This window comes from Myotis daubentonii, chromosome 12 (assembly GCF_963259705.1).
Source record: "Myotis daubentonii chromosome 12, mMyoDau2.1, whole genome shotgun sequence".
Taxonomy (NCBI): Eukaryota; Metazoa; Chordata; class Mammalia; order Chiroptera; family Vespertilionidae; genus Myotis; species Myotis daubentonii.
Window position 1 is genome coordinate 43,479,070 of NC_081851.1, and position 16,695 is coordinate 43,495,764.

The 16,695-nt window shown below is 37.8% G+C and overlaps 1 protein-coding gene across 3 annotated transcripts in view; it reads left to right on the forward strand.

The window, feature by feature from the left end:
* WDPCP (WD repeat containing planar cell polarity effector) overlaps nucleotides 1–16,695 on the forward strand; it is a 272,798-nt gene that overhangs the window by 86,157 nt on the left and 169,946 nt on the right. For all 3 annotated transcript variants that reach the window (XM_059659666.1, XM_059659667.1, XM_059659668.1), the window contains exons 7-9: nucleotides 8,851–8,965; nucleotides 11,239–11,372; nucleotides 14,748–14,939. In XM_059659666.1, coding sequence (XP_059515649.1) covers nucleotides 8,851–8,965; nucleotides 11,239–11,372; nucleotides 14,748–14,939 — 441 coding nt within the window. The remainder of the gene's footprint in view (nucleotides 1–8,850; nucleotides 8,966–11,238; nucleotides 11,373–14,747; nucleotides 14,940–16,695) is intronic.

The window sequence follows — 16,695 nt, forward strand, 5'->3', positions numbered from 1 at the left end:
GCCTGGGGCTCTTTCTGTCTTGACAACTGGCATTAGTCATCAGAGCCATAGCCCTGAACTTGGTTAGAGACTATGGAACAGGCTTCCTCCAGGTCCTGTTCTGAACTGGGCAGTGTCCACCACTCTACTTAAGATATCTGACCAAGTTCTCATTTCTTACCCTTCCTATATGTGAGAAAAGTGTTAGAATTTGAGGACTCCCCAAGTCTGCTTGATGGAGATATGGAAAACACTTTTGCCTCTATAGCAACTTATTTATAAGCACTCTCTTAGGTGAGCCTCAGTAGACATGGCTAACATATAGAGGTTGTGACAAATCACAGTGTCTCCAGACATTGCCAGATGTCCCTGGGTAGTCCAAATCACCCCGAGTTCAGAACCAGTGGAGTAGAGGGAGATTAGTGTAGAGTATAGTAGCAGCTAAACAGACGGAAACCAGGTGAGATATTGCATGGAGGTCAACTGAGAAGTCAACAGCAGGAGAAAGAACATAGAATTTTTCCTGTCTTAACTCTACTTGCCCACAAATTATGAGATCTTTGGTTAGTTGCTCTACTCGCCTGACTGTGAATTAGTATGAGGATTAACCTAGTTACTACTATTTTTGTAACTCGTGTATTTATTATGTACCAGGGTTTTATTGGAATTTTATATTCATCATAGAAAGAGTATATAAGTCCTCTGTAAATTATAAAATTTTGAGCAAAAGTAATGAGTTGCTTGGCATGTGTTCTTGTTCACTTCCTGCCACTGTTTTTATCCAATTAGATCTTTAAAACTGCCAGCAAATACATGATTTACCTTTGTGAATTTGACCATGATTCTAAATTATAAATATTTTGTGGGAACAATTACTTTTATGTGATCTTTATATATGTAATTACATAAATATTAAATGTATATAATTACATAAATTATAGGTATATAAAATATAAAATATATCATTATTATATAGGCTAGATTTAAAATTACATTATGGATTAAAATGTAGCATCACTCATTTTACAATGAGAATAAGTGAAAAAATGATATTTCTTAATTTGAATTAAAATTATCAAGCAAGCCGAAACCGGTTTGGCTCAGTGGATAGAGCGTCGGCCTGCGGACTGAAAGGTCCCGGGTTCGATTCCGGTCAAGGGCATGTACCTGGGTTGTGGGCACATCCCCAGTGGGAGGTGTGCAAGAGGCAGCTGATCGATGTTTCTCTCTCATCGATGTTTTTAACTATCTCTTTCTCTCCCTTCCTCTCTGTAAAAAATCAATAAAATATATTTAAAAAAAAAGAATTATCAAACAAATTTCCAGGCATGTTTCTATTCCATATATTGAATAATTCCTTGGGAAACCCCGTTGTTAACATCCAGAAAAACTATTTTTTGTCCTTTTGTTTCCTGCCCTTATGTCAATTTCCTATAGTGAGTCAATTAATCTTTTTATCTTTGTCCTAGCTACATTCACTTTTGTCTCTGTACTTTACTGCATTAGTCAGGCATGGTTTCTCTCTATGCTCAATAAATGTTTACTGAATGAAGGAATAAATTACAGAAAATATGTTCTCTCTCTTCTAGCAGGTTATCTTCTAAAGTAATCAGTAACTACTCTTCATTATAGATTTCCCCAGTGTAAAATTGTTTGACTGTCTGTAGTTCTCCGAGTTTCTCCAGAATTTATCCCATAGTTTGTATTGGGGGGGGGGGGCAGTTTTGGAGGGGTGTTGGTTACTATCAGTATGCAAATTCATACTGATAGTAACCAACTATCTCCAGGGAGTATCTCTATGTACTTTAAATATTTGCTTCAGCCCTGTAATTTATTCCAAGAGTCCTAATACTTTGTTGCCTCTGTGAATTGTAGTGTTTAGTACCTGCTGTCTCCCACGTGTCTCCTAATGATTTCATGGGACCAGTCTTGGCTGCCTGGACATGAGTTAACTCTCAAATCCCTGATTGAACCTATCACCCATTGTTGATTTTTAGTATTGACCCTGAATACCTATACTTTTAATTTCCTCCCAGATGTGATAATAATCACATGGATTTGGGGGGTAGTTTTCTTAACCTATGAGAATGTTGATTGCAATGTGATTGTTTGTGGCCACTATCATAAAACAGCCCATTCACAAAGACTTAATGTACCCTCTCTTTTTCAATACTTGAGACCAAGTGTAATGTATTTCTCTTTTTTGTGCGTCATAAACTACTCTTCTAGGAAGCAGTCATCTATCCTAACCAAAACCCCCACTTCTCTCTGAGATTAGGTCTACACTATTCTACACATATTCTATCAATGTGACTGTTTATTCATCATTGTATTCCCATATATACTTGGCACATATAGGAGGCAGTTACCTATTTTTGACCTGCTGAATGAATGAAACTCAGATTATTGTGGTTATTTATGTTTTTTTAATTAATGATGTCATCCGCTATAATTTTCTCTTTCTTCTCCCAGTGTGCCGGGAGCCGGTCCATCCTTGCTGTTTCAAGGGACCTGGCATATATGGCATACTTTTCTTAATATGTTTGCTCACCTTCTTGGCGCTGTGTTTTAACCAAAGTCACCTCTCCGAGAAAGGTTGAATCCCCAGGTAGGGATTTTCCCCTGAAGTTAGGGAGGGAATAAAACCCCTCAACTAAGTGCCAGGCGGGTAATTAATCCCTTTAACTACGAACAATCATGCTTAAACTACATAATCTTTTCTCCCTGGAATGGAGATAAGAAACGCCCTAACCTTTGTAATAGAGATTGATAGGATTGAATCAACTGGTATAAATACAGTTGTAACAAGACAGAAACACTCAGAACTCAGGAGACAGAATTCAGAAGACAGAAACTACACGGAGCCTAGAGAAAGAAGAACTTCGCTGGTGAGAGCATGCCAGAGGATCCTGGAGAGGGACTGGCCTCAGAGCCTAGAGACAGAGCCTAGCGGGAGAACATGGCAAGGGATCCTGGACTGAACCTGACTACAGAGATTGGCAGGAGAACCTGACTGGAACCTGGACACTGAACCTGACTGGAGAGCCTGGACAGAACCTGGCTGGAGAACCTAGCGAAGGGAACATGGCTACAGAACCTCGCTGGAGATCTGAAGCAGAACCTCTCTGGAGATCCGGGCTAGAGATCCTGGCTAGGCTGCTGATCAACTGAACGCTGTCTCCGTATCATTCCTTCTTCACCGACTCCGTCCACACCTTTGGGGACCCCTGGACCTGCTGGGGCTGGACCCCGGCATATGGCGCCCGAACAGGGACCCCTAGGTAAGCCCCTCTCCCCCATTGTGAACCCCCACACTCGGGACGGATCAGACTCCACCGTAGGAAGAGGGTGGATAGTCTTCGCCGAATCCGTCCACACCTTTGGGAACCCCTGGAACAGGATTCCCTTAGGTAAGCCCCCCTCATTGAGAACCCCACACTCGGGACGGATAGGACTCCACCAGGGTGCTACAGACCCCCCTATAGAGGATAAGTAGGGTAAGAAGGTGGATAGTACAGAACTTAGATTGAGAAGATGTGCCATACTGAGTCCAAAGAAAGAAGACTCTGTATTGATCTTTAGATTAAGAAGATGTGCCATACTGAGTCTAAAGAAAAAAGACTCTGTATTGATCTTTTAACATATATGCTTATTAGCAGAAGAATTAAGGTTACTCCCAGTCAGACAGAACATTTTATACAAGAAATACGTCCATGCTTTTCTGAGGAAGGAAAGGTGCCGGAAAGGTAAATGTAGAGGCATGGGAGAAGGTAGGCCCAAGGAGCCTTATCCTTAACCCCACTGCAGCCTTTCCACCCCGGGAAAGTGCAGGATTGGCAAGCTCTCCCTGGGGTGATAGATCAGGGCTCAGGTAATAGCAGAAAGCGCCAATCCTACTCTTAAAATGGATACAAGAGAGCGTTTCAGGTTTTTCTTTTTAATGCTTGCTTTTAAAAAATAAAAAAGGGGGAATTTGCCGGGAGCCGGTCCATCCTTGCTGTTTCAAGGGACCTGGCATATATGGCATACTTTTCTTAATATGTTTGCTCACCTTCTTGGCGCTGTGTTTTAACCAAAGTCACCTCTCCGAGAAAGGTTGAATCCCCAGGTAGGGATTTTCCCCTGAAGTTAGGGAGGGAATAAAACCCCTCAACTAAGTGCCAGGCGGGTAATTAATCCCTTTAACTACGAACAATCATGCTTAAACTACATAATCTTTTCTCCCTGGAATGGAGATAAGAAACGCCCTAACCTTTGTAATAGAGATTGATAGGATTGAATCAACTGGTATAAATACAGTTGTAACAAGACAGAAACACTCAGAACTCAGGAGACAGAATTCAGAAGACAGAAACTACACGGAGCCTAGAGAAAGAAGAACTTCGCTGGCGAGAGCATGCCAGAGGATCCTGGAGAGGGACTGGCCTCAGAGCCTAGAGACAGAGCCTAGCGGGAGAACATGGCAAGGGATCCTGGACTGAACCTGACTACAGAGATTGGCAGGAGAACCTGACTGGAACCTGGACACTGAACCTGACTGGAGAGCCTGGACAGAACCTGGCTGGAGAACCTAGCGAGGGAACATGGCTACAGAACCTCGCTGGAGATCTGAAGCAGAACCTCTCTGGAGATCCGGGCTAGAGATCCTGGCTAGGCTGCTGATCAACTGAACGCTGTCTCCGTATCATTCCTTCTTCACCGACTCCGTCCACACCTTTGGGTACCCCTGGACCCGCTGGGGTTGGACCCCGGCACCAGTGCCATTTCATATCCAATTGAGTACTTTATCTAAGCACTGTAGACTTAGGGTTAAGAAAAACCAACTTGAAGAGCCATTTGAAGGTCATGGAAATCGTTTCACTGTTTCTTAAAGAAAAAGCACACCTCTCTATAAGCTTGAAGAAAATGAGAGGGAGAAAATGGTAAAGGCAATGGAAAGAAACAGGGTTAGAGCAGAAATAATAAGGAAAGATACTTTCTATCTGGGAGGGTGTCAGAGAAAAGGAAGTTTCAATTCCTATTTTGTGTCAGCAGTTTTCTACACAAATACCCAACATTAAAATTGGGAAATCCCATGGGCCTTCTCCTTGATTCATCCCATGGATCTCTTCTCATCTGCTCTGGAGGTACCTCCCTCTGCACTGGAATAGGACAGTATCTTAGTGCCCTTTTCCTTCCTGTCCTGCCCAATCTTACATAGGCCTGTTCCATTTTGGCAGGTTTAAGAACTAACCTTTTGGGTAAACAGGCAGAAATACTTTCCTGTCTGGGCTGGAATATTCTTTTCCTGAGTTTCAGACTATTTTTTCCTAATTCCAGTTATCTTCATTACCATCCAGAAGTATATTTGGCACCAGTACTTGGAAACTTTATCCTTCCCCACAGGCTGTTTTATAAAAATGCATTAATTAGCTTATTAATTTAGTTATACATTCTTATTACAAAATCTGGTGTCAAGGGTACCTATAGACTACAAGAGATCTGAAATGATGGCCATACCTTGATCCCAATGAGTACCCCAAATAGGTGTCAATAAGGCTACCCTGACTTTTTAACACCTCTAAAGATTCCAGAGTGGAACCTCTTGTTTGCCACTCTTTTGTTCTTTTTCCTTAAACAACAGAAATTTATTTTCTCACAGTTCCAAGATCAAGGAGCCCTCTGGGGTGGTTTCTGGTGAAGCCTCTCTTCCTGGCTTGTAAGCAGCTGTCTTCTTGCTGTGTCAAAGGTCCTCTTCTCTGTGTGGCGCATGGAGAGAGAGGGCCCTCTGGTGTCTCTCTTTTTACTTTTTATTTTTATAAGAATAGCAGTCAGATTGGATTAGGGCCCCACACTTATGACCTCTCCACTCATTTTTAAAGGAGAGCTTATCCAGTTTTACAACTTTACTACCTATATATTGTTGATGACTCCTGAGTATATATTTCCAGTCCTCACTTTACCTGAACTGCAGACTCATTTCTAATTGTCTACTTGATATATTTACTTGTATGTCCATAGCCCTCAAACTTAACATGCGCAAAAACAAACTCTTGATTCCCTCTAATATAAATTTGCTTCCCCTCAGTTCTTGGTCTCAGTAAACCCAGTTGCTTAGTGTAAACACCTTTGAGTTCTTCTCATGTATGCACATCCAGTCCTTCAGCAAGTCCTGGTTAATACCCTTTAAAATATATCTCAAATCTTCCAACATATCATTTCTTTACCATTGCTGCTCAAGGTCAGACCATCATCTTCTCTCACCTAGACCAGCCTCCTCATTGTCTCCTTGCTTCTATTCTTGCCTGATTTCTGCTTTAAAGCATAATTGGATTATAATTCTCTGCTGCTTCTCATCAAAAAGGTTCAACCCAAACTGGCCCCTGAATATCTCTCTCCTTTCCTCCTCTGAATATCCATCTCCCTCCTTCCCTTCCCTTCCCTTCTCTTCCCCTTCCTCTCCCCTTCCACCTCTCCCTCCCCTCCCTTCCTCTCCATGGGCCTAGCTTTCTACAGCACATTCTGACCTCACGGTTTTTGTATTTGCTGTTCTCTGCCTCAAACTCCCTTTCTCCAAATAGCCATATGGCTACTTACTTCACTTCATTTGAGTGTGTACTCAAATGTCATCTCTTCAGAAAGGCCTTTTTATTTATTAGTCATCCTTCTTAAAACAGCTTCTTCCTAAAATCCCCATCCTCACTGTGCTTTATTTTTCTCTGTAGTTCTTATTGCTATCTGACATTATATTAAGACTATGTATTGCCTGTCTCCACATTCGAAGGCAAGCTCCCTGAGGGGAGTAAGGGCAGGGGTATTGTCTGATTGTTCACTGCTGTATCTTCAACAGCTAGAATAGGGTCTGGCTCATAAAAAATATATATGCTACATATATATTTGTGGACTGAATCAGTTGAATGTGTAAATAAGTGGCTGAACCTCCTTTGAGGAAGATTATGAAGTAATGCCCAATGGTGGACTAGCTTTTCAGTAAAGTAGTGAGCTCCTGGTCTGGCAATATTCAAGCACGAGCTGGATGCTGGAAGGATACTTGAAAGGGATGCTGCAGAAGGAACTTCCAGGTCACGTGGAAGTGGAAGATTAAACCAGGTTTCCTTCCACCTATGAATCATCTGACCCTATGATAAGTTAATTATGATTATTACTCTAAACATTAAGTTAGCACCTACTTTGTGCCTAGCATTGTTCTAGACACTGAAGATAAAAACATAAAAGAGGCCTAGCCAGTATCCATAAGGAGCTAGTAGTCTCTGGATAATTAAGTGGTGCTTAAGAGTATAGGTATAAAGTTTTAGTAGATTAAAATTTATCTTTTTTTATTTATTTTTGAGATGTTTTGAATAAATGGGGAAGGTAGGAAAAAGCTGTTTCCAGGAGAAGAACTAGATAAGAAAGATGACCCTAACATTGACTTCCTGAGAAGGAAGAATTTAAGGGGTGAAGACCACATGCTATGTTCTTATGGGGGAATTCCCCAAAATGGAAATACCAGTGTTTCCCATTGAGGCATAAAACAGGGCTGGTTGTAATCCAGTAGCAAAAGTAATTTGAAATTCTTGGAACAAATGTGCTTTCTCCAAAACCAATAAAGATGATTAAGTCCTGCCCCATTCCACCCCCATTTGGGATGTTAATATGAAATGGACAGTCCATTAAATCATGTTGTAAGCACAAGACTGAAAAGAAAGCTTTCTGGTGAGTAGGACAAGGATTCTAACAGTTAAATACAAAGGGACCCTTCAGTTCCTTTTCTGATTCATATGCCTGAAATCTTTCAGGCAGTGGGGGAATAGTGGTCTTTTTTTTATATGACCCTAGTCTCTCATGCTGCTCATCTTATACACATGCCCCAATATGTCTTGATACAGAATCATCCTCTCTAGCTAGGACATGATGCCTAGGTAGGTGGGGGAAATTCCCGTTTTGTTTAAAAACCATAGTAGTCTTTGAGTTTGGCTGGCATGTTCATGATAAGTTTACTGACAATTGGTTTTTTTTCCTCTTATGCCATATGCTATTCCATGATTCATCTGCTTTGAGTCTGTTGCCTTGAAGGTGAAACAATTTCTTCCAATGTTGATATTTCATAATCTCATAGATAACAAGCATACCCATATGCATAGTCCTTCAGAAGTTTTAAACATTTGGAGATGAATGAATAATGCTGCCACAAATGGAAACGAGCAGCATAAAATCATAATGGTGACATTAAATCATCTTTTGTTGGGTGTTGGATGAGCACTGACATCGATAAAGCCTGGTACTTTACTACATTTCTCTATCTTTTCTTGAGAAATTGTTTCTGGTATGTGTTATTTATTTATGAATTTTAAAAGTTAACATTTTACTTTAATTGCCTTGACTTAATGTATATTAATATTTTAGATAGACAAGATCTTTATTTGTAAAATTGGGGTTTAAATTGCAAAAAAATCATTAACATTTGCTGTTTATGTTGTCATGGTGGCATACTTTCTATTTTGCATAGCAATGACTATTCAAACCTCAAGAAATCTTTTAATTTTTGATATAAATAGTAATCTTTCAAAATATTTTAATAGAACATGTTACATTTCTGTATGCAATGCAAAGCAGTTATTTCTGCATGTGTACCTTCTAAGTATTTAGAAGATTAGACTTCTAATAAACATGGACTACACTCGTTTTTGCATATAGCTTTAATCAACACACCAATTGTGTTTCATCATTTAACCACCTGTAAATTGTCAGTGATTGTTTTTGAAAATTTCATGGTGTACTAGTAGATGCATGTGTAAATATCTGTATAAGTTATACATTTGGAGAGAGAAGTTTAAAAGATTCTAATCCTCAGTATATCTTTCTCCCCTCCCTCCTCTTACCTGGTTTTAGCTCCTTTTTGGTTCAGGTGTGCTGGTGTCCCTAAGCCTTTCTGGGTCGCAGCTGGAGAAAGTGGTGATTGACAGAAGCCTGGTGGGGAAGCTCATCTCAGACACCATCAGTGATGGTAATTACCCCCATGTGCAAATCAATTGCTTACATTAACAGTGGGGAGGAGAAATAGTGTGTCAACAGGTAGACTAATTATTACCACTGGGGACCTGCAAACACAAGTAATTGCATGTAATAGCATAGTTACAACCTGTGGGACCAATACAAGTTTTGACTAATATTTAATATCAAAGTTTTTGTCAAGTGTTAAGCTCATATTCTGAATATTTTTCACTCTTAACTTAAAAAATGTGAATGTATTTTCAAAAATTTTTTTTTCTGGTGTGTACTTTAAAAATTAGTTCCCTATTGTTGACATTTCAAATATTTTTCATTTTCAAAAATGAATTTTAAGTAAATAACCCAATATGTCAACAGAGCCCCCAGTTAAAAAATATAATAATGTTTGCTTTGCCTCTTTAGGAAGATTCTTTGTTACCAAACTCTATGAATATTAACTTTTGAGAGTGTCTGGGCAATATTTCTTTCTTTTTAAAATTAGAATTGACATACAATATTGAATTATTTCCAGGTGTACAACATAGTGATTAGGCACTATTTCTAAATATCAAACATCAATGCCAAATATACTAGATAAATCTGGATTCTGTTTAGTGATACTACAATAGTATGTAGAAGCACAGAAGAAAAAGATTTTAAGCCAGATATTTAAAAGGTAGGATACTAACATTTACTGAACCTGAAGAGGCTTTAAGCTTTGCCAACCTACCCATTTTATTTAATTCAAAAAGCAACCTTTTATAAGGAATAGCTATTTTCAGTTTATCGATAAGGAAATTGAAGCTGCGATACTAAGGAACATGCTCACAAACGTGATACTAAGGAACAGCTCAGAGTGACTGAGCTGAAAGCTGAACCCGGGTTCTAGCTGCAGAACCCATTTTCTTTGCACTACACTATGCTGACTCCTGAAGTTTTAAGATTATGTTCTTTTATTCACAGTAAAAGGTCTAAGAAACAGATTTCATTTTCATTAGAGTCTGAAAATTGTCGGTGTCTTAAATTGAATAATCAAAGGGAAGTGTGGTCTAATGGGCAAGACAGAGGTGAGAATACAGACCGCCCTTCTGCTGTGTGCTCTCACTAAGCTACCTCTGAACAAGTCAGACCCAATTTCATCATCCTAAAGCAAAGCAGCCTGCAGGATGCCTACGATTAGCAACACTGCTGATGATAATACGTTGAGGGTAGGCTTGTAAGTGTGCCATGTTCTCTTCCTTTTAGGACAGTGGTGCTAAGGAAGCTTCCCTATGGAAGAGGTTTCATTTTGACCCCTTTGTTGACACTGAAATAAAATAGTGACTGTGATGATTTTATCATCCTGCTGCAACTCTATAAGAATTAAAAGGAGACTTTCAACATTATTCGTGTCTCTGAGATATCTTCTTTCACTTGTTTCTTTTATTTATACACTCTCAAGAGACAATGATAACAATGTGATTTCTTGGCAGTTCTCCAGATTCTCCTGTAATTGTGTAGATCTGCTGTTGGTAACTGTTTGAACAATGAGGGGTGTAGAAGTAAAGAAAAATATATAAAACATTCAATAATTTCTTTATGCTAGGAACAACATAAAACATTTCTCAGTTACTGTTATCAATTTTATGTAACATTAATGGCCCTTTCTGTAACCCACAAAAATTATCTACCTACTTGTATGCTTTAGAAATAAAGCTGTAGAAGTATTTTTGCTAATATTCCTTTTTAAATATTTAATGCACATATTGGAAATAATATGCTTTATTTCATTCAGCTTATACACTCTCAAAAAGAAGGTTCATTGATGAAACATTTAAAAATAAAAAGTAAGATTGGTGGGGAGTACTGATCTATATTTGTTAATCCAATTTATTCTCAGGTGGTTTATATTGTATGAACACAGGATTAAAGGCTAAGGATAAATAAAAGTACATGTTTTAATCTTTACATTCAGGTGTGAAATGGTCTTTATGCTTTTCTAGCCCTATTTCCAACTACATCTTATTTGGTGGTTGTTCCCAAACATCAGAGTATATTGACATGGTCTCAGAAAAGAAGGAAAAGTATCAAATCCATGCATGATTAAACTGATGATTATTATTTATTTCCAGTATCTTTAATATCCTTGTAAATTGTCATAATGATATTTAGGAGACTAGTTATTTCAGTTAACATTTATTTTCTAAAAATAGCCTATTGTAATTTCATTGGAAAAAAATCAATTCATTGTTATTTTATTCTAGCTTATTATTTGATGGTATTAATAAATCTTCCTTTTTTTTTTTAAAGCTCTTCTCACAGACAGCTTTATCATCTTATCATTTTTGGCACAAAACAAACTATGTTTTATTCAGTTTACCAAGAAGATGGGTTCTCCTGATGTAAACAAAAGATTGGAAAAACTCTCAGCTTTGGATTATAAGGTAGAGATTTCAATTTAAGTAGTCATATTGTTAATTATTAAGGTATGAGTTTCACATGAGGTGATACTATGCTCATTATTCCTGCACATTTCTAGATTTCAGAGTTATTATAGGATTAAGCTTGATTTATTAGAAACAGTGGCCACACCTAAGTTTTCTCTTTTCCTCTCATTATGGGAGGTCTAACAATGGAATGTTTACAGCAATATATACATATTTGAAAATGGTTTTGTCGGTAGTGGTAGTATATATACCATTCTTATTTTCCCCTAATACCCCATATTATTTTTCTAAGCAAGGATAGCTGGTCTGGCTTCTATTTCACAAAAGAAAGAAGGCACTTCCAAAGCTTAATAGAAAAGTGTAATAAACAAGGAATGGGAGATTCCCCCCTCCAACTATAATTGGAAAAAATGCAAAAAGAAATCTTCATGTGTTAGTCTCTCCCTTCACTAACTCCAGGTAATTTGTTTCTTTGAATCAGGGACTTTACATCTGTTAAGGCAGGATTTTTATTTTAAATGGTGTGTTTTAATTTAAGTTTTTCCACATTACATTTTAAACTGTTTTGAAGGCATACACTCTGCTAGGATGAGTATCTAATACATTTTCCAGGCTGTTTCAGTTCAAGGCCTCTTTTTAGCAATGACTTGTGTTTGCAAGATTGATCCAGCCTCTGTGACGTGGATTTGAGACAGTTCACTGTTCACTGGGAACAGAGCTGATATACAGCTTTCTTAAAGAAGATGCACACTTATGCCATAGAGTATAGAGCAAAGGCAAAGACTTTTAGAAGTCAGCTTTGTGGCTTGAAACTGTGTGTTTTTAAAAAAGTGGTATTTAAGCTAACCTTTTGCCCATTTGGGATTATTTCTTATTGTGATTGAGGTGGTAGTGGTGTGAGGGAGGATCTAATTTTATTTAGTAGAAATGTATTTTTATAAAAAATATTTTTAATATATTTTTATATAAAATATAAATAAGTTTTCTTTGTGGTACCTAACTACAATTTGGTTTTGTTTAACAGTTTTGTGGAGCTTCTGTAACACTTGGTGTAATATTGCAATTTCCTTAGCTGGAAATCAGTGGCACTCATATTTTGGTTAGTCAAAAAATTGCTATTAACACTTTCAATGGGATGTTATTTTCCAGAATGGCTAACTATAGATTTAGTTGAAATGGTATTTATTTATCAGTATTGTTCTTCAATAGGCACCAATGTGCATTCAAACTATTTTAAGTGTTTCTAATGCTTCCATATAAACTTTTACATGACTAGTTTCTCCATCTTAGGTTTGATGGATAGCTTAATAAAGTCTTCTCTGCCAAAGAACAGTGGCTGTCCATTAGTGAGAGCAGAGAGAAACTGTCATGACGTAATCTTTTCCTTATAAACAGATGTAGAAAATGGACCTGGTATGTGGGCCCTTATCCCTTAAGTAAAGGAATTATTTGTTTATTCTTCCTGCCTTGGATTTGGGAAATTAGGATATGAGTACTCCTTGTCATTTCTATAATTAGAGAAGTAATCCCTTGGGAAAACCCATGGATTTCATATTCTGGTTCAATATTTCAATTTGGGTATTTAATACTTAGTAAAAACTGCCGTTTGTCATTTGGAAAACTATTCTAAGAAACTTTTTTATTTCACTTGCCCTGTATACCATCGTGATAGAATATGACGCCATTCAAACTTATAGAAAACATGAAATTTCAGATAACATACATGATTTGCGTTACATGAGGACTGAAAGTATCAGTCTCTTGTTTTAACTCTATTTCCCCATGTAGACATTTTTAAGTAATACATTTACATGGCAAGTAGTACATAAAAATTATATGTAATTCCATTGTGATATTTCTCTAAAACAAGAAGGTAACTAATGATATTGAGAGCTTAGACATAAGAATTTGCACTTCAAAGCATAAAGTACATCCCTGTGGTCTGTCACTGCCCATTTGGATTTGAAAACAAGGAAATAGTGGAGAGTATTATAATTCTGCTTTTCTTTACAGCTGTACCATAATTTAATTCTTTCAGAATGGAATAATTTTGGCAGGGAAAATTGCAGGGTAAATATCTTGAAACTATTGGCCTTTAACAAGTTTTCCTGCCTGCATTTTAAAAATCCAATTCAATTTATTTAACAGTGAAGGGACAGTGCAAGGAGTTAAATGTTTACCATGAGAGAACAACACTGGTAATTACTTTGATTTCAGTTCCTTTTGATGTGCATTCAGAGGATGAAGAGGTCAATAATATTATGGCCATGCAAATAGAAAAGGGTTCCTTTTGACCATATTAAAAAAAATAGCAGAGGATTATTAAAGCATTAACCTTGATTTTAATGGCCTTGGTTGAGTGGTGAGATCACAATTTGGATGAGCCTGATTATTTACTAAATACAATACATAAATGCAACGGGTTCTTAACACCCATTGCACTCTGGCATTATCGCATTACTGCCATCCTTTGTTGCCTTGCAGACAGGAATATGAAAGCAATCTGTCATGTAGTGAGACTGGCTCCAGAAGCATTTCTCTGATAAGAAGACCCCCTGCCCTTTGCTAGTGTCTGGTCCAGTAGGCTTAGCCATGCGCTTAATCCCCAGAAAGTGGTTCGATTATTGCTGACCAGCAATGGCAAGATAGTTTTTTTTTTTTCTTCCAAGCTATCAACCTTCCATTAATTCCTTAAGCAGAAATACAGTGCAATCTATATTTCCTTGGCATGTGTCACCCAGATGGTGCTGTGCTTATGTTTTCAAATAACCGTGTTCCAAAATAACATAGTTTGAATAATAAATTCTACAATTTTTTCCTAAGAAAGAGAAGCATAATTCTCAGAAGCTGCATAAACTTTTACACACGGTGCTGTGGCTTATCCTTTTGTGCAGAATGTATGTGTATATGTCTCATATAGTCCTTAAAATGATATTTGCCTCAAGTTGTTTTTCCTTTTATTGTTGTCAGTCATTGTTAACATGTTATGTCTCAAACAGTATTTGGATGCTCTTGGTCAGCAGTACTGAACTTGTCATTTAATATAGCCGGTCTCAAATCCTCTGTGTAGGTCGATGCTGTCAAGCAACCATGACTGTACATTTTGGTATTGATTGGGATTGCTACAGCCAATTCTCCCTAACTCACATTTTTCCTTTCTCTTTCCTCTGCTAAAAATGGAAAGAATTTTGAACATATGTCTTTTTTAAATGTGTCAAAAGAATTTGGTAAATTCTGACACCTCCTTAAGCACATGTTTAACATGCATATTTACTTGCATTTATCTACATTTACAGATGCTTTAATTTTTATAATACTTTGGGGATTTTGCATTAAAAAATGCTTCTTGTATGCTTTTTTAAAAACCATTAGATTTCCTATTATGACATGCCTGGCCCAGTAAACAGGACAACAGAGCGTCGGCTAGCCATCAATAGTGCCCAGGATACAGTTGTTTGCTGGTGGCCACTGGTCAGTGATGATGCTTGGCCATGGGCCCCCATCTCTTCTGAGAAGGACAGGGCCAATTTGCTGCTCCTGGGTTCTGCTCAAGGAAGACTGGAGGTAATATAAATAAATATACATTTTATTGAAGAGCAAATAAAATAAGATTATTAATTTTTCCTGTGAAGTAAATACAAATGCTTTTTAAACCTATAATTTTTCCAAATAGTCAAAAGGAATATGAAATGGGATTCTTAAAAGTATTCTATCTAAAAGTTACATAGACAATTTCAGGGCTGGTACAATGATTAGAATAGCATAATGATTAGAGCAAGGCTTCTGGGTTCAATTCCTAGCTCTGCCACTACCTAGTTCTCTGTCCTTGAGCAAGTTACTGAGGTCTATATGCTGTGGTTTTGTTAATTTAAAAATAGAGTTAAGGAAGATAAAGGAGCTAATACATGCATTTAGAGCAATACCTACATATAAACTGTTTATCACTGATGGTTCTTGTTATCCTTATTAGTACTCTCATTCCTGTTTGCTCATGATTTTATGTCAGTCAAAGCTGTTACCAGTCACCTTCTTTGATCTTCAGTCAGTCAGTGAACAGTCAGATGCCTGTTTCGTGCACAACCGTGTGGTGCCAAACCAAGGCTGGGGCAGAATTTATAAGGAGGGCTCTAGGCAGTGGCCTCAGTCTAGCATCTTGCCTCGGACAGGATCACCAAAGGTTAATCTAAGAGGCGAGGACAGTGTCCTACCCTATTCTTGACATTGGTTCTATTGTCATTAATTATTGTGAACCTCTGGGTATTTCCAGCTTGTACCAGTACTCTGAGTATGAAATTCTGTTTTATTTTTTTTTAAACTTAAAAAAAAAAAAGCTTCACCCATTTATTAAAAAGTTTTTGCTTGGGTAAAATAGTATGTTTCTGTATTTTCTCTAAGTCTGTTACCTTTTAGGCTTTAAGAAGTATTTCTCAGAATTAGTATTCTGAGATGTAATGAACAAGTCCAAATTTTCTCTATCACTACCTACCTCTTCTGGTTTTATAAACTTTTAGTCTGTCTTTTAAGGCTGAAAAGCCCTTTTTGATTAATTAATTAATTAATTAATTAATAATTAACCTTTTTCTGGGAACTTTTTCAATTCTGTTGCAATAACTAACACCATTTGTAATGTTTTAGGTGTGGATTTTTTGAGGCTAAGGAAATGCTTTACTATTTACTTCTGTTCATGCCACCATTTTATTGATCTTGGGTTTTGATGCTAATCGAGTAAAATATTTCATTAAAATGACAATGTAATAAAGCTAGTTACAATTCTATTAACTGTTCTGTTTGATAATAAAGATAAAAATAATTAAATCAGCCTTTAGTTATACATTACACAAATTACCTTTATTTGAAACTAGATGCCCTCTGCATGAATTCGTGTACCAGTGGGGTCCCTCCTCCTGGCCTGTGGGATAGGGCCAAAACCAGTCTCCAATATCCCCCGAGGGGGCGCAGGCCAGGCCGAGGGACCCCACTGGTGCATGATCGGAATCAGGGAGGGACACAGGAGGTTGGCCATCCAGGGAGGAATCGCAGGAGGGCTCCAAGGCGTGTCCGGCCTGTCTCGCTCAGTCCCGATTGGCCAGACCCCAGCAGCAAGTTTGCCTACCGGTCGGAGCATCTTCCCCCTGGTGGTCAGTGCATGTCATAGCGAGCGGTTGAGTGGCCTTAGCATATCATTAATATATTGTGCTTTGATTGGTTGACCGGCCTACTGGACACTTGGCATATTAGGCTTTTATTATATAGGATGAGTGGATTATATGAAACTAGGATCATTCTAAAAGGGTGTACATATGGTTTAATATATTCATCT